General features: G+C 34.8%; 1 protein-coding gene across 3 annotated transcripts; it reads left to right on the top strand.

The window, feature by feature from the left end:
* The first annotated feature begins 6711 nt into the window (after positions 1-6711).
* On the top strand, positions 6712-18140 carry LOC145582518 (uncharacterized). 3 transcript variants are annotated; one of them, XM_081639504.1, is made up of 14 exons: positions 6712-6832; positions 7549-8429; positions 8525-8559; positions 8657-8735; positions 8883-8961; positions 10382-10450; positions 10593-10711; positions 12200-12256; positions 12797-12962; positions 13754-13973; positions 14308-14418; positions 15412-15537; positions 15760-15811; positions 17676-18140. In XM_081639504.1, the coding sequence occupies exons 2-14, from the start codon at positions 7668-7670 to the stop codon at positions 17826-17828; spliced, it is 2028 nt and encodes a 675-aa protein (XP_081495630.1). In that variant the 5' UTR covers positions 6712-6832; positions 7549-7667; the 3' UTR covers positions 17829-18140. The 3 variants fall into 3 exon arrangements, with proteins under 3 accessions (XP_081495630.1, XP_081495629.1, XP_081495628.1); XM_081639503.1 differs by having other exon boundaries at positions 10548-10711; XM_081639502.1 differs by having other exon boundaries at positions 10539-10711.
* The last annotated feature ends 705 nt before the right edge of the window (positions 18141-18845 follow it).

The raw sequence follows: 18845 nt of genomic DNA, 5'->3' as shown, positions 1-18845 counted from the left end.
AAAAATAAGCTTGAAATATTAGAAATTTCTAAAAATTATCCAAAAATAAAGTAAACAAAAAAATTGTGATAATCCCGAGTTGACTTGAACCCAAAACTTTGATCTAGTGTGACATTTTTTAACCTATGACTTGAAGTGACTCGATCCAAAATGACCGTACCAGATAAACTTTTTCAAATGAAAAGATTTTTTTTTGTTTTTGAAATAATTAAAATCTTAAATTATATACTTTCTCCGTTTCTTTTTAGTTGACATGTTTCTTTAGTCATGTTTGTCAATGCACATATTCAACCGTTAATATCTTTAATTATTGAAAAACAAAATTATTAAAAGTTAATATTTTGAAAATATATCGTGACGAATCTAACAAGACCCCACATGACTATATTTTTCATTACGTATAAATTACAAAACACGGTTAAAGAAAAACTTGTCAACTAAAAAATAAGGGAGATAATATATTTTTAATTCTAAAATAAAATGTGACAATTTTAGTTTATGAGCTGACTCACAATTCTTATGTCACTTTATTTTTTAATTCTAATACAATTTTTTTTTTCATTGGGTACTCGCATTATTTCATTAGTCGGATATTTGGATAATTTTTATAGGGCTGTTTTTTAAAATACCTTTAATCCTAAATCACTATTCATAGTTTGTTAACTTGCGTGGCTCATAAAATTAAAATAAAATCATCTCAAATCTTATTCAAATTTCAATAGATCTGTCTTGTGTGTCTGGCATTTTAACTACCACTTGTAACCTAAAAATTGTCGCTACAGTTATATACTTCTCTTAGCAGCATCACCTCTACTTCCTACTTAAAATTGAATTATTCTGATCATTCAATCTTTCTGACAAATGTTTACCCTTACTTTTCTCTCTCACAGATTTGCTTCGGTTATGATTGGCAGAGGGGTACGTTAAACCTCGAGTGGTAGGGTTACAATATTCAGATTGCTCATATTATTCAGTTCTAATATTTTCTGTAAATAGATAAATTAAACCTCTATGTTGAAAATTTTATATAATCGTATATTTCGGCTAAAATAATAAGTATCCAAGCAAAATATCAATGTTTATTGTATAGTTCCTTCAAAAAAAAAATTATTTTAGAGATGGCATACATTAAATGACTCAAAAAATAAGGTTGGGTAAATATATCTAAAATCCAATTTGTATAAAGTTTTATTTTTTATTTTTAAATATAATGTTGATAGGGTTTAGCGAATCAAGGAGGATATTTCATAAAAAAAAAAAAAAAAAAAAAAAAAAAAAAAAAAAAAAAATTGGATAGATGTAAAAGTTTAACTCTTTCATAAATTACAAGGGTAATGTTTTGTATAATGCAACTATATACAAATGGTAATGTTTTATATAATGCAACAATATTTTGGTGGGTGGTTTATTCATCGATACAACAATTTTGTGAGAGTTCTTATTTTATCCAAGCTTTGGTAATTTTATTGCACAAAGCATGTATATATAGTGGAGTATGTTGATTCTTAACTTGTTCCACCATTCTTCCTTGCACTACTTCTAGATTTTTCCTATAATATTTACCACAAGAACTATTTACAACATTTTTCCACACACTATAAATTCTAGATTTTTCTATTATATTCTAGCTAATCTACATAGGATTTTTCTAGATTACCATGTATCAACAGTTACTGGAGTAGTAACCCGGAGGGTCAAGACCCTTCCCTGTTCTTCCTTCCCTTTTATGCTTCGCGTTGGTATATTGATGAATTGGAACTACGCTGACTCTTAACTCAATCTTGTTTTTCCTTCACGCAACAGCTGAAGCTAAGCCCAGCCGGACGCGTATCCAGGACCTGCGGGGGAAGGTTTAAAGGCTTTAGGCGGTAGGCTCAAATCCCTGGGATAGGTGGATGCAAGGGCAATTTTTAATCACTAATGTTTCAAATGAAGCAGGAAATCATCCATTTGGAAATAATGATGAGAGCTTGGTGCATTGGTTTTAGAAAATTTTAACTTTTACAACCTATCAATGACTACTTATTGACTACCACCTCCATAAAAAAAAGTTGGGTTTTTCTACATTATAACCCTCTAATTTTCCGTTTTCTACTATGTGCCCTCCTTTTTGAGAAATCCACATTGTAATCCTTAAATACATTTAGTGTCTATATGGTAACCTTGTCGTTATCTTGCCGTTAACAAATTCCGTTAGTGGGGCCCACTCACCACTTAATAATATTTATTTTATCGATTTGCGTGTTGAAAATGGTTCCGTTAAAGGTTTTAGGGACTATTTTGATCTTTAAAGGTCTAAATTGAGCTTAGATTTAACAAAAAAAAAAACATAAATACCTCATTTTGCATATTAAAAAATGTCTCGATTTGCTTGTTTACGTATTTAATATGCAAAACGAGACATTTGTGTCATTTTTTTGTCAAATTTGAGCTCAATTTGGATTCTTAAGAGCCAAAATAGCTAGGGGTGAGCATGGGACAGGTTCCCGTACCATTAGTACTAACGGTTCGGGTACCCGATAACCAATATCACTAAAAGTGATATTCATAAACCGAACCGATAAGCTCGGGTACCCGGACTTCGGGTACCCGAATTTTCGAATCGGTCATCGGGTACCCAATAAAGTATCCAATAGTGATAATTAAACTGAATAAATTAGTTATTATGATATTTTTAACACCAATTAACAACAATACCATACAAACTTAACCAAATTATTAATAACATTACTAATCATTGATATTATATATTGATTATGAAATAAAGTAAGAGTTTAAATATTAGAAAAATAGATTTAAGTAGGAAAAAAAACAAAAAATTGCTTATCGGATCGGAACGAGTAACCGTTAATTTTAAAATGATACCCAATAACCATACCCGATAACAAATTATCGGAACGGGTATCCGAACCGGTATGGTTATCAGATCGGGTACCCTAATTTTCGAAATGGTAACGAAACGGTTTTTCGATTTTTCGGGTAGTTTTGCTCAGCCCTAAAATAGCCCCCAAAACTTTTAACAGAACAATTTTTAACACGCAAATCGATAAAAAATAATTATTAAGTGAAGAGTGGGTCCCACTAATGGAATTTGTCAATGGCGGGATAACGACAAGGTTACCGTATAGAAACTAAATGTATTTTGGGGTTACAATGTGGATCTTTCATAAAGGGGGGCACATCGTAGAAAACGGAAAGTTAGAGGGTTATAATGTAGAAAAACCCTTATTTTACGTACCACCACAAAAAAAAAAAAAAATAAATAAATAAAAAAAATAAAGTTGGCTTTTACCACTAATCATCTCCATCGACTAACAGATTTCGTCCATAAATCCGTTAGTGGGCCTACCATGTACACATGTCACTATATTATTGAGTAAATTTTTTAAAAAATAAATAAATAAATGAAAAATAAAATAAAATAAAAACACAGCCACCAACCGGCTCCCAATCCTGTCGCCGGTATCGGCTCCCCGCCCATTGCCGTTACCGACGACCCAGGCTAGCCAACCGCAGCCCTAGCCCCGACACCCCCTCCCTTACCTAGAGTCTTTTCCTTAGGCCCACCGAATTTCGACCCCAGCTTGCCCTTGCTCCAACACCGGATTTTGACCCCCTTTCCACCAATTTCCGACCTCAAAACTAACCTTAGCCACCGAATTCCCACCCATTTCCCACCGATTTTCGACCCTAAATCCCTGGCCACCAAATTTCAACCACCCATAAAGCCCCCTCCTACTGAAATTGACCACTCTTAAAACCCTAGCCACCACCAATTTTCAACTTCCTCCCTAATTAACCACCACCTAAATCCGATCCCTCCCTAACCCACACAAAATTCCTACCCCTTCCTAGCCCCACACCCAATTTTGACCAATCGAGGTGGAGTTGCTTTCATTCTCGGTTGGTTAGCATGGAGGATCAGGAGAGATGAAGAGGAAATGTCAAAAGGTGGGCCCTACTTAAGGATTCATGGACAGAATAATACGTTAGTTGGTGGTGAAATCTAATTTATGGAAATTTTGTTGGTGGTAAGATAAAGTTTATTTTTTATGGAGCTGGTAAAAGTCAATAAGTGGTTTTTTCATGGTGGTAAAAGTCAAATTAAAATTTCCTTGGTTTTATTTAAGTACTCTAGAGCTCTATTTTGTGAGCTCACATAGTGCAACCAAATTTCCAGGCAGCTTAATCATTATGCTTATAAGGTTCTTTTTGCAAGCTCACAATTTTGAATCAAGTACGAGTAGTATTCAAGTTAAAGTTGTTAGGTCCCGTTCACTTCACTTTATTTTTGCTAAACTGAAATTATTTTTTACTGAACTGAAATTATTTTTGCTAAACTTAAATTATTTTTTGAACCGAAATTAATTTACTAAACTGGAATTATTTTTACTGATTTACTATTATATTTTATTTTTTAAATTACTGATTTACTGAAATGGAATTATTCTTACTGAACTGAAATTAATTTTAGTGAACTGAACTTGTTTTTACTGAATTGAAATTATTTTCACTTAACTTAAATTATTTTTACTGAATATTATCTTTTTAAGGTGAAGTGAACAAGGCCTTAATATGGTACAATACCACCATTAATCGTGTTTGGTAGTAGTCCATCATGTTGTGCTAAGATCATGGAACTTCAAGTCTTCATCATTTTGACCACACACTACATTCCTCCTCTGGCATCTCTTTCAATACATTTACTAGGTTAGTCCCGTGCGATGCACGGTTTTAATAATAAAATATTTGATCATATATATTAGAAGATATGATGTTAAATATTCTAATTAGATTTATAATTAAAATAAAATTAAAAAAAATGCTAGCATTAGTGTTTAGTGGTTAATATAGGAGGAAAGAAGGAAAAATAAAAGAGCCTACCACCAATTACGTAGTAAATTTTTTTTTTCTCTATAAGAATAAGAAAATTGTGTTGTTAGTCAATTTATAAAAAAAAAATTAAGTTTTTATGAAAATGTGTAATTAATTTAGCTTTTCCAAACAATAGTTTTATCTTGAAAGGAAAAAATTAGAAGAATTAAAAAAAATAAATAAATAAATAAATAAAGGATGATGTCACTTATAATTTTGGCGGGAATTTTTTTAATAAAAAGCTGACATGTATGCAATGGTGATGTCAGCGGTTTCTACTTTAGTTATAGTTATAGATAAGCTAATGAAAAAACTTCTAAAAAGAGCTTACATGTTTCACATCTTACCACCAACAATACGACCACTTTGCCTAAAGTCTTAAGTATGACGTCATGATGAGCCCTACTAACTGCCACCCCTCTTATATTTCCCTCATTTTCTTTAATTGTGATCTTGTTTGGTAATTAGTTGGTAGTTGATTGATATAGATGGTTGTAATAGCTAATTTGACTAGATGGTTATATTAGATGGTTTGACTAGCTGGTTGTAAATAGCTGATTGTGTAAAAATATTTGGTAAATACAGTAGCTGTTAACTAGTTTAGGTCCCGTGCCACGCACGATGATCTATAGTTATATATATAGTTTTTTTTTTAAAAAAAAAAAATAAAAAAAACATACAGTTATATATAGCATAGATAATTATTGACTGATATCGAGGAATAATAAAAGTATGATTTTTTAGTCGTAGCTTCTAATATACATATAAAACAAAAATAGGCAAAAAAAAATTGAGCAATATTTTAGATTTGTGAAATATTTTTATTTTAAATATAATAATTACTATGTATCGGAGTAATATGAATATGTATATTAAATATTAGTATTTTTGTAAATAATTTGTTTCGTTAATTAATAGATTTTTTTAAAATAATAAAAAAAAAACTAAGGACACACCAGAAGATGATATGTGTCATTGGTGGTGTGTCTTTTTTAGTATATAGTTATTGATTGATTGATTGATTGATTATTGATGATTATTAGCTATATTAGTGTATTTAATAGCAAAAAAAGAACTTGTTCAATAAGCTAATTTCAAACAGCTTTTATAATGAGCTTTTTGTAAAAGAGCATTTTAGTAAGCTATTTCTTAAACACTAAATTAGGTTTTTTTGAAAGGTCAAAAATCTCTAATAGGGCACAATAAACTAAAAGCTTTTCGAAAAACTCTTTTTTTAAGATGAAATGACACTTATACTCTCATTTAATTTAAAATTATACATAAAAAAATTTAATAAAAAATTAATAATACCGGATGGACGTAGTCCCTTCCTCCCCTCCCTCCTCCTCTCTCAGGGGGCGTTTGGTTTGCAAAGTGGTATGGGCTTGGAATCAGGAATGAAAATATAGTGGTATGAGTTTGAAACTTGATTCTTAATACTATGGGCCTGTTCACATTTACTTAATTTCAGTTCAGTTCAGCTCCAATCAGTTCAGTTCAGTTCAGTTCAGTTCAGCTCTTAATTTCCCTCTCACATAAAATATTCATTTCAGCTCAATTCAGTTCAGTTCCAACCAGTTCAGTTCAATTCAGTTCAGCTCCAATCAGTTCAGTTCAGTTCAGTTCAGCTCAGTTCAGTAAATATGAACAGGCCCTATATGTTTGGTATGCTTATGGAATACAATTTTTTTCTTTTATTTGAGATACCTAAAAGTATGGGAATGAGCCAAACTCACCTCCCCATTTCTAAACCCCATACCTCGGGGGTTTGAGGTATGGGTTTAAAACTCTTAAAATCGTAAAACAAACATAAGATCGTAAAACAAAGATAAGGTATGGGTTTAAACCATTCTAAATCCATACCTTATAGCTTAATTACGTGAACCAAACGCCCCCTCATTGTTCTCCATTGAAGCGCCTTCTGATACTTGTATCCACCATTGAAGCAGCTTCTGAGGTAACTTGTTGTTTCCATTTGTAATCATCATGTCAATTGCACAATCTATAGTTTATCGTTAATCTAATTTAATTTAATTTAAATTGTCAGTGTAGTAAGTTTAGGGTTCGAAAATTTGAACTATTTGTTCTAATTACTAACAGTATTTGAAAGATCATAACCAGAGATTATGTTGCTTGAAATTTGATAATTGAATCAAATTTGCTTTTCCTTCCTAAAATTATTTATGTGATAATTAATTGAATCAAATTCGGTTGCTAACGTGTTTCAGAACCCTTAAATGTTAGAATTGAACTATGAATTAGACCTCTTCGGCCGCCTTGGCTCAGGGACGGGCCTGGTTACTATTTGTTGGTGCTTAATAGCTGAAAATGGTGTTGTTTCGCAATTTCGGTTATTCTTGGATTGAGGAAATTCAAGGAGTTAATAATTTGTATAATAGTTGGAGAGGATAATAAATCTTGCTATCAAATAGGATTAATCGATTCCGCCTTCCTTCCTCCTCTTCTCTCCTTTGCTATTATAGGTTAGAATTTACTCCCTCCATTTGAAAATTGAAATTAAGATGTCAATAAAGAGTTGTCATGTATCCTATTTAGTAACGGTCTGTGAGAAGTTGTTGTGAATCTAGAAACATATTGTTGTTTGCTCAAAGTTTTATATCATGAGGTTGCATATGGCTTCTTACTCAGAATGTGTGGTGTTCGTGCATGCAGGTGACTTGTAGCTTTAGCTTGGTGATAATATATCGTTTTGACATTTGGAATTACATTCAATCGATCACCCAACCTGATTCTCATGGTTAGTAAGTTTAAGAGTTGAAAACATATACTAAATGGATAACTTTCGCGGAAATCCTCCCCCACCTGGTGTGCAATCCGCACCAAATTTTATTTCTCCAACTTCATCTGTACCACCATCACAGCATTTTGGCAATTTTCCAAGGCCTCATGACCAATTCTTTCAACATCATGCGAACCATTCATTTCCTGTACCTCCATATGCAGCTCAACCTCCACATGGCCAAGCCTTTCCGCCACATGTTGGTCCACCACCTCAATTTAGTGTCGCTCCGTTTGCTCAGTTTCCCGCCCAAATGCCTAATAACTATCAGTATGGTAATGGGTTACCCCATCCGATGCCAGCCTATCAACCTCCGCAACAATCAATTCCCAATAACTTCAATGGAGCACCACACAGCATGATTCAGCCACCTCAACCTGGAACAGGAACTGGTTTTGATGCTGGTGCTAGTGGTGAACCATTGCCTGTAAATGTCGGAAGTTCAGATAATGTCGCACAGGGAGCTCCAGCCAATGACCATAAAGAGAAGGTGCAGGATGATAGAACCGATTGTGTTCAATCGGGAGCAGTCATGTCTGATCCATCTAATGTCCATCCAAGTGGCTTATCGAATTCTGCAGTTGAAGCTTTGCAAGGAACTCCCTTAGTGGATGATGGGCAGAAACATGTAGATACAGATAGATTTGCTTCTGGAGAAGACAAAGGACTGTATCACCAAGCTGCTTTGCACTATCCTCAACAACCCAATGATGAGATTGAGACTGCTGCTCAGGCTGCTGTGTTACGTGAGCAAGTATGCTTGTCGGAGATCTGGTTTTTTGTCTACTTTTAAGCTAATTTAGTGCTGATAGGAATGTGATTGATTTTTCTTTTTCCTTAATTGATCAGGAAATTGCTACTCAAAGAATCATTGAAAGCCAGAGGTTTGCCTATATTCTTTTCAGTTCTTCTGTAGAATAAACAATGGAAGAGTGTACAGCTAAAAGATGGCTCTCACATAATTTAGCTTTGTTACTTCAGACAGGCCAGAGGAACTAGCACACTGCCTGAAGATAAGAAAGACTTTTTATCTGGACAGTGTGATCCAAATGCTATTAAGGTATTTAAATCTGTTTACTTTATGGATCACCATAAGCCTTGGCTTGCCAGGGCAGCTTCCTGTTGATATTCAATTGTGAATTTTTATTCTTTTAGTTATTGAGCCTTCTATATGTATGTTAATTGTTTATCTGTTGGATATATACAGGAACATTTACTGAAGTTTACTGCAGATCATCGAGCTGAAATGGCTGAAAAGCGAGGAAACCCCTCAGCTTCTGGGAAAGGTTTATATATGACTTCTCCTTATTGTTAAAACTTCCCATCTACTTTACAACCTTGAACTGTAAAAGAATAAGACAACAAGCTTTATAAATGGCGTGGTTGTATACACTAATCAGTATTAGATTACCTGTGTTTCCAATGATACCATTACAGTTCAATTCCATTTTCTTTATAAATGACGTGGTTGTATACATTCACCAGTCTTAGATGATTTTATATGCAATTAATGTAGCTGTGTTTCTAATGATACCATTACAGTTCAATTCCATTTTCTGTATTCCTCTCATTTAGTAGTTGCACTTCATTTGTTTTACTCAACATTTTCAAATCATTGTGCACATAAACTTTATTTATGACATGGTTGTAAACATTTTTCAGTCTTAGATGATCTTTATATGTAAATTGATGTAGCTGTGTTTCTAATGATGTCATTGAAGCTCAATTCCACTTTCTTTATTCCTCTAGTTGTACTTAAGGAGTTAAGGCTGAAGAGAATTACTACTTCAACTCATGACCCATGCTGTGATCATATTTTTGCCCTTTTTGCTACAATAAATCACAGACATTACAAGTCTGCAAAGGTTCATATGTAAGCAACCTTACACTTATTCAGTCTATATTAGGGTTTTATAGAGGGAAATGTAGATCACCTTCCAATCCAATTGAGGATGGAGAGAGAATTTAGGTATCTTAATAGCATCTTTAGAGCAAAGGGACACTTGGTTAAAAGTACTCTGCTTTTAGATTAATTTTTGAATGCCGTGATTTAAACTTTTAAGATGATATTATGTATGTCTCTTTTAAACAATCCCTCTAATGTGATCTACTATTTTGTGGTAGGATTCATACGTCTAGACCTCCCTAGACTTTATTTGACAAGATTTATACTAGATGTTCTTGCACTTCTTATAATCTATACTTAATTCGTATTGGTTGATTTAATGAGAAAAAAAATAAATTCATGTTTTCTTGCTTGAATATTGTATCCATCTCAAGTAAAATGAGTTATGGCTGTTAGGAACCTCTTAAATGTTATATTTTCACTCGCCTATTCTGTGATCTCACTTTCAGAAGTTTGAAACACAAACCAAAGTCAGAATGAGAAAAGGTTAGAAATGGTCAATTGTATTATACACAAGACGTGAAATAGAATTTATTTGTGGCCAAAATTTCTGTTGACTTTAGGCATACACTTTTATAAATTAGTAATTTGGCAGTTGTTTACATATAGCTTCTCACTGGGTGGTGGTGGTGGTGGTGGTGGTGGTGGTGGTGGTGGTGGTGGTGATGGTGATGTTTTCATAGATTTTGGCATCTCTGAACCTATTTTGGCATGTTATAATGAGTTAGTTATACATTAATAATCCTTTATTTACCTTTTTATTTCACTCTTTCTTAATTTGCTGCTGGTTTGGTTGCCAGATAATCTGGAGATTGGTAATGGTTATGGTGTGCCAGGTGGGGGTGCTTATTCGAATGCTTTACTGCCAAGTAAGACTAGTCTCAAATTTTTGTTATTTCCATGTATTTAGTCTAGTGAAGTTATTCATATCATTGATGATCTGCTCTTAATGATTAGAAACATCAGGTTTTGGTGGTTATGAAGTAAGCAATAAAAATGCTGATTTCGCAGGAGAATCACAACAGAGGCATGGGGCAAAAGAGTTACCGGAGTACCTTAAGCAGAAGCTGAGAGCAAGAGGAATTTTGAAAAATGAGTGTGCTAAAGATGATTTTGCTGCAAATGATTCTGTATGTTTCTTGCTGGTAGTTACTAGCTGAGTAGAGTTCAAAGTTGGTTAAAGCTTAGACCTAGATAGGATAATTGGATTCATTTTTCCTGTAAAAAGTAAATACTAAGGTGTTGTTCCCTTTACCTCAAGCAGAGGTTGAGAGTAGCCTAACCTGATTTGCCTCCGCCCCCTGCAAACTGCAAATGGGAAAAAAGGAAATGATACTGTCATATAGTAATTTTTGGCTCAGTTCAACAAATTAAATATTTCCTTCTTTTTTTTAGATGCATCATTTATAAAAACACGGACTCCTAAGAAGTTTTGGGAGATGAGAGAGATAGAGAGAAGAAAAAGGAGGACCTATTTGTGTGTGTGTGTGTGTGTGTGTGTGTGTGTGTGTGTGTGAGAGAGAGAGAGAGAGAGAGAGAGAGAGAGAGAGAATTTATTAACTAAGGCCCCGATTGGTTTGATGTAAAACATTTTCAATGAAAAAAATAGTTTTCATGTAAAACATATTTTCAAGGAAAAGCACAATGCAAATTAGTTTTCCATTGTTTGGTTGCATACAAGAAAAGTTCTAGAAAAATCAAAAATAGGAGTGGGAATGTGAGGATGGATGAGAGGGAAATAAAAATGAAGTAAGGAGGAGGGAGGGAAAATGTGGCTTCCCTTGTTTTGTAAAGGAATATGTTTTCCATCATTAAGGATGCAATTTTCCATCATTGGGAAAATTGTTTTCCACCCCTTCACAAACCAAACAAAGGAAAATGGGAAAATCATTTTCCATGAAAACATTTTACATCAAACCAAATGGGGCCTAAAGGAAAGTGATGCATCTAATTTGAAACTTCCCTATTTAGAAAGTGATGCATATAAAAAGAAACGGAGGAAGTAGCAAGTTACAAACCTGTACCGAATCTCATACTAGGTTACTGGAAATTGTTCTGTATGTTCAACATTTGCAGACAGTCACACAGTAGTTAATTGCTGACTCTTAAAGTAGTATAATTGGATTCGATTTTCCCGCTAGAATAGTAAATACTAAAAATTGTTATATTCTGTATGTGTTTAGTGTACCTCAATCAGAGGTTGTAAGCAAGAAGAAATTTGAGAGATAAGCCTGCCAAAGAAGATTTTAGCTGCAAATGATTAGTAATAGTATGATCAGCACTTGTAAATAGTTACCAAGCCAATTATATGGTCAATGCCAACCTTAAAATAGGATATTAGGTTTCCTCTTCTTTAAAAGCATTAATACAAATGAAATGTAGATGGACTTCTCTTATTTACACTTTTACCTAAAGAAATATTTGAGAGCAAGAAGAATTTTGAAAGAACCCTTAATTTAGCATAATAAGATGATGCAATATATGGTCTGGAAGAAATATGTGTTTTTTTTTTTTTTTGAAAAAATATTGTGTGATTTAAATGTTATATTTGCATTCATCCCATTGAGGCCAGTCAGGCCACTAACAAAGTTACTTTCTCCATTTACCCTGAATTCCAGAAGCTAGAAGCACAATCAACTCAATCGTCAGGTGATATCAGCCTGCTTCCTGGATGGGTGAGTTGTGATTGCTTCTTCTGTTGCAGTTCTTTTCAGTCTCTAAAGAAGAAAACATGAGTAGTTCACATCACATTTCATTTTACGCAATAATTGTTCCACAAGTAATATACTCCCTCCGTTCCCAAAATTTTGGTTCTTTTTATTTTTTTGAGGTGTTTTGGAAAGTTTGAGTCACTTACTTTATTTCATTTTTGGCAGACTCTTTTTACTACCTTACTCCTCTTACCCCACACTGTTTAAACCTTTCTGCCCACTCTCTCTCTTACTTTATCCACCTTTTTCTTTTACCTACCCACTTTCTTCTCCATCTCTCTTGCTTGATCTGCCTTTTACTTACACCCACTTTTTTCGAAATTTCCTAGAAACAAGAAGCTACAATAAGGTGAGTAGAACTTTTGGTAATGGAAGGATTATGTATGTTTTCTGATTTCGTGTTGTTTATGGGCCTTCTAATTTTGGAGCTATGTGTATCACTGCTTTGTATTAAAAAAAGCTCTGTTTAAAAACTTATCTGGTGTAGTAAACATCTGTGTATAGATTGAAGCCAAGGACCCTGAAAGTGGTGCTTCATTTTATTACAACCAAAGTACTGGAAAGAGTCAATGGGAAAGGCCAGTGGAAACAAAAACGACTACTCAAAGCCCTTCAACTTCAACCACAACTTTGTCAGAAGACTGGGAAGAAGCACTTGACGAAACATCTGGTATACTATGCAACTTTTTACCAAATGCAGGCTCTGTATGGAAGTGATATATGTATTTTAGGATATTATTTTCTAGTTTAGGGTTAGCATGTTTCTCATACAAGTTAACAAGTGTGGCTAACTGAATAATCTACCAACTAAATGCCATGTCTCTTACTCTCTTTGTGTACCAAACAATTTACACAGTGCCCATCCTACTTTGATTCTTCATTTCACCTTGTGTAACCTTGTTGGATACTCAACATTCAGACATGAGTATGACACTTGGACACTTTTTTTTACCAAAATATACATGAGATGGCCTTCTCAACCCTTGGACACATAACCCTGTCTGACACCTTTAGTCAAGTTTGAACAGCATTGCTTATCCTAGTGTTATTGATGTGAGATGCCTGTATTTCTCTTAGTCAAACAAGTTGTTGATTCACTACAGTTTGATTGACTGATTTGTTGTAGTGTAATGTCTGGGAACGTGTCCCTTTTAAGTTGATGATAAGATTTACTCATGAATCGTGATTCAATAACAATGCAATATTAATGCTCTCTAAAAAGTCTGAAATTATCCAAAGAGTAGAATTCATAATAATGGCTTAACTGGTATCTTATTCTTTTTCTAACTCCCTCCCTTCGGTTGCTGAAAGCATTTAAATATTCCATGTCTACTGCTACTTCGAATTCCCTTGGATTATAGGATAGTGAATCTACTCTTGTGAAGCATAACTTTGAAGCTCAATGCTACCTTTTGACTTTTGTTGGGGTCGGTGATTAGATATATTGTACTATATGTGCAGGTCAAAAGTACTACTATAATAAGAAAACCCAAGTTTCGCAATGGGAACATCCTCAAATGGTGCAGCAAGTTGCCACAGTGCACGTGTCAGGTGGTACTTCAAGCAGGCTTAATGAAAGTATTTGGATGGAGCAGTCTTCCATGCCAGAGAAATGCTTGAATTGTGGTGGTTGGGGGGTAGGACTTGTACAGGCCTGGGGTTACTGTAACCACTGCACAAGGTATGTTGGTCTTCCTTATGAGTAATGCTCCTTGTTTAGATTGATAGTGATGTATATTTAGCATGCCGGTGCTTTTTCCTGCCTTCCTGGTAAACAAGTATGACATGATGTTCACGAAGTAAACTACCTTTCCAAATTTGTTATCCTTTAGATATTTGCTTTTGTTATTAACAATGAGGTCACAGGGTGACGTTGATGTAAGGCATCAGATGAACTACCATGTTCCATGGTTATATGACCTGACTTCATTGTGCGTGAGAGGTTATTGTGCCTCTTTTTTGTTGAACCTACAACATTTAATTCTAACATCGTAGTTTGTATTGCTTGAACCCAGGACTCTCAACCTTCCTCAATGCAAAAACTTAGGGCACAGTGGATTTAGGCAGCAGAGTATGAGCAACATGGATGGCAGACAAGATTTAGACAAAAGTGCTTCCAATCAAAGGTATGGAACGTCTTTTCAATATATTAAATGATCTCTATGAATTTGTGTAATTGGTGGCAGTTATTCTTATGCTTTATTTTTTGTTTGATTTGCTTTTATATATCTATATAACCTAGACTAGCAAGGCAGTTTACTTGCTTAGAGCTTGCAAATAGAATGTTCTTGCTTTCAAAGACTAGTAAGGGGCAGGGAGAAACGAGAACAATTGGATTTAAAGTTAAAGGTTCACTTTTATTTTCCCGACAAAGAAGATACTCGAGCTTCTTGAAGTATGTACTTGAAAATCAGCCTCAAATGACGGTGAAGTCTATCTTCTAGGACAATTCATTACTTCAAGAAGTAGAAGTACTATCAAGGAATAAAATTGCTTTTTTCAGCCCCCATTATTGTTATGCTACTACATCGACTCCCTGTTAAACTTCTATTACTGTGAAGATTCTGAGGAATGTAAATGATGGAGGAGCAGAAGTATCAAAGATTTATATTTTTTTTCAAACCCTTAATATTTATGCTAATGCCTTGGCTCCATTAAACTTCTATCACTCTGGAGAATTTAAATGTTTTCAGTAAGCAGTTTTTCACAAGTGTCAATGTGTCATATAAGATTTTACTAGGTCAATTCTTGTGATACCTCTACAAAGAAATTGGATTAAGGCTGCAAAGTTTTGATGCCATTTTCCAGGGGCCCACCTTAATTGGAATCTCATTCGCATGCTTCTCTTCATATAAAATTTTTTCATTTAAATATGATACCTGTAGAACATATGGTGTGAAAATTTTAGCAGCTGAACTAGAATTGCTGCTTAGTGTTTTTTTTTTTTTTTTTTTTTTTGTGGGGGGGGGGGGGGGGGGGAGGGGGGTGTTGGTGGTGTCTTTTCCTTGGCACTTATTAATTTTTCTTTTTAGATAAGGATGGTCTGATTCAAACTTTACCTGGAAGGATTTGGGAGGGAAACTTCTATTATTTGAGTAATCTTTGCATCTTTGTTACAGATTTGGTTCACGACCTCCAATCAATAAAGGAGGCGGAAGATACAGTAAAAAAAGGACCTACACTGAGGATGATGAGTTGGATCCTATGGACCCAAGCTCTTATTCTGATGCTCCACGTGGTGGCTGGTATGTACTACTTTTACTTAGATGATTTTTTCCCTTTTCCTTTTTGTGGCTGTGAGGTTAACAATGAAGAAGAAACAGGCATTTGGCCATCTTTTGTCTAATTTCAACAGACTATGCATATGATTTGGCATGCTTGTGCATAAGTTAGGGGACTGTGGTACCATGTTCTCATTTTGGATTTAAAAAAAAAAGTTGGAGTAATTGTCCTTTGCATGTTTACAGGGTTGTAGGCCTCAAGGGGGTACAGCCACGGGCAGCAGATACTACAGCGACGGTATGGTCACTTTACCTTTTTTTTTAATGGTGTAAATTTGTACTCAATCATGTTTACCTTTCTCCTTTAGTTTTCTGCTGAAATATAATGTGCCTATTGTTTATCAAATATGGAGTTTCAAGTAGTCAGAAAGCACCATTGAAAGTTAACATTGCTTTTGGGCCTTTTGTTATAACTTGAAATGCACTATCTACTTTGCTGAGTTAACTTACTTTCTAGCCTTTGTCAAGTTGTCTCTAATTGATTCATACTTCAGATTTGTTTACTAAACTAGAAAGCATGTAATCTTTTGTACCTTTAATTGTGGACTAACACAAATCTCAAAGAAATTAATCTGTTTAAGCTTTGGAAAATTTGTCAAAAAAAACCTTTTAAAAGCAGCATTTTGCGAAAAAAAACCTTTTAAAAGCTTTTTGGTTAAAAAAAACCACCACGTTCATTTTTTTGCGAGAGGAAACCTATTTCTCTAATTAACTTAAATAGACTCTAATTTCTTCTAATTAACCTCTAATCCACCAAATTACTAAATAATTAAATTTAATTAATATATATAAAAAACCACCACCCCCTCCCCTCCTCCTCCCTTCCCTCCTCCCCTTCTTCCTCCTTTCTCCTTCTTCCTCCTGTGGCATCAACCCCCCTCCCCCACCGGACCCGCTGTCCAAATCCCCCACCTTCGGCGACCTCCGCGACCTCCTCCACCGCCAGACAACCCTCCCTTTCCCCCTAATCACCGCCCGACAACCACCTCCTTGATTTTGGAAACCCTAGAAAATTGATTTGGGGGTTTTTAATTTTGTGCATCTTGCTTGCAATTGATGCTTGTTTTGGGTTTGATTATGTATGTATGTGATGGTAGGGTGATTTAGAATCAAATTGCAATCAATTTGGACTTGATTTTAGCATGTTTGAGTAAGTAAGAGCCAAAAATTCGAAGGGGGTGGTGGTCGCCAACGGGGATTAGGGGGAAAGGGAGGGTCAACCGGTGATGGAGGTACGTCGCCGGAGGTGCTGGAATTTGGGCGGCGGTCCGGTGGGTGAGGGGGTTGCTTCCAAGGGAGGGGGAAAGGGAGGAAGAAGGGGTAGGGGTAGTTGGTTGTTGGTTGTTGGTTGGTGGTTGGGGTGGTGGTTTTTTTTAAGTAATCTAATTATTAAGTAATTAGGTGGGTTAGAGGTTAATTAGAAGAAATGGGAGGAAATTAGAGTCTAATTAAGTTCGTTAGAGGATAAATAAGGAAATGGGTTTCCTCTCGCAAAAATAATGAACGTGGTGGTTTTTTTTAACCAAAAAACTTTAAAAAGGTTTTTTTTTTTTGCAAAATGGTGCTTTTAAAAAGTTTTTTTTGACAAATTTTCCTAAAGTTTTTATAAATTGGGATGATAACTGAGGAATGAGGATTGTGTTAAAAGAGTTGATAGTGGAAAATCTTTTATTCTATTTCCTTGTAACTAGTGTATTGTGTACTACTTCGTATAATAAAGGGTGAAGCTGTCTTGAGCTGGACAAATATGTAGGAGGGCATAACTGCATACCATTCTACTAAGTTTTAACTGTTCTCTTGTTTCAAAAACAAAAACAAAAAATCTCACTGTTCTGTATACCAGGATAGTCATTGCATTAAAGGCTACATTACTAAGGAAACACCCAACGAAATATTCTGTATCTATGATTCTCCTCCCCCCCCCCCCCCCCCCCCCAAAACCCCTCCCTTTTTTCTCATCTCCCTGGATTGTTTTGAAGTGGCATAAGATCAAAAAGAGGGGAAAAAATAGGTGGATGGATTGGGACAATGAACTTCTGTTATTGCATTTTTCCAAAGATTTCATGTTCATCATATAAATCATTGGTGTTGTATGTTTCCAGGGCCCTCTTTTCCAGCAGCGTCCATACCCTTCTCCAGGAGCAGTGTTGCGTAAAAATGCTGAAGTTGCTTCAATAAAGAAGAAACCGGGATCTAATTACACACCGATATCTAAGAGAGGCGATGGAAGTGACGGACTGGGTGATGCTGACTAAATCTCATGAGTGTTCTTGGCAATTCTGTGGTGGTAAATGGTTTTTCCCCTGCAGGGTTGTGTCCAAAATCTGAAGTGCCTAGTCACTGCATTTGTAACTTTATTTTGTGCTTTTTGAGTTCAAATGCATTAGTATCAATGTCATATATCTGTGCTATATAGCTAGATACTTAGGTTAAAATTATTCTCATTCAACATAAGGATCAAAAAAACTTTTGCATTTGCAAGAGAAGGCGATATGCAATCCTCTTAGTGTAATATTTTTGACTTGTGGACTTCATTCATAGTGTAAGATTATTTTTATTCATGGAAACATTACTTGAGTCAATTTTAATTCTATTTTATTCCGGGATCACAGTTTTCATGTTCTAATTCGCGGGTGTCATTTTTACGTTCTTTGGGGTACAAAAGGGTTTCAGTGTTTCACTAACTAGAAATCAAGTTGGTCAGAATGAGAGAAGAGGGGGGGGGGGGGATTCAATTCAAAAAAGCAGAGAGGGGGCAATTCAAAAAAGCAGAGAGGGGGGGGGGGGGAGGAGATTCAATTCAAAAAAGCAAACCAGTAAAAATTTACATTGATTTGGAACTTGATTACACAATTTCATTATTGAAGTTTAATTAGTTGTATATTTAGTATATATATGTTACCTTATGTAAGATGAATTGCATGTAGTTCTTGTCGAAAACAAACCTCCCTATTATACAATGTTTAGAGTTATGATTGTGTACACAGCTGAGGTTCTCCTTCCTATGAAACTCTTAATATGAGGGTCTTAATAGAGAATTGTACAATAATGAATTTGATTTTTTTTTTTTTTTTTTTCGAATGAACCGGTGAATATTAATACAAACATAATCCGTATGACATGATAAGTAGTATAAAATACAATTACTAGAAATCTACTCACAAGAAGTTCATGAAGTTTCTCTTATAAATATGACACAATTTTTAATAATGTGGACAGTCTTTGCCTTATAAAATTAGGCCTCCTATCCGCAAAGCTTCAAGCCAATGCCT

This window comes from Chenopodium album, chromosome 15 (assembly GCF_948465745.1).
Source record: "Chenopodium album chromosome 15, dcCheAlbu1.1, whole genome shotgun sequence".
NCBI lineage: Eukaryota > Viridiplantae > Streptophyta > Magnoliopsida > Caryophyllales > Amaranthaceae > Chenopodium > Chenopodium album.
The sequence above is the reverse complement of the archived record's forward strand: the minus strand, read 5'-3'. Positions and strand labels throughout refer to the sequence as shown.

Bases quoted from the DNA above. Each gene is read 5' to 3' on its own strand.
- LOC145582518 (XM_081639502.1), top strand. From the start codon at position 7,668: ATGGATAACTTTCGCGGAAATCCTCCCCCACCTGGTGTGCAATCCGCA. The intron at 13,974-14,307 runs GTATGTTGGTCT...GCTTGAACCCAG, and splicing joins TACTGTAACCACTGCACAAG to GACTCTCAACCTTCCTCAAT. The intron at 15,812-17,675 runs GTATGGTCACTT...GTATGTTTCCAG, and splicing joins CAGCAGATACTACAGCGACG to GGCCCTCTTTTCCAGCAGCG.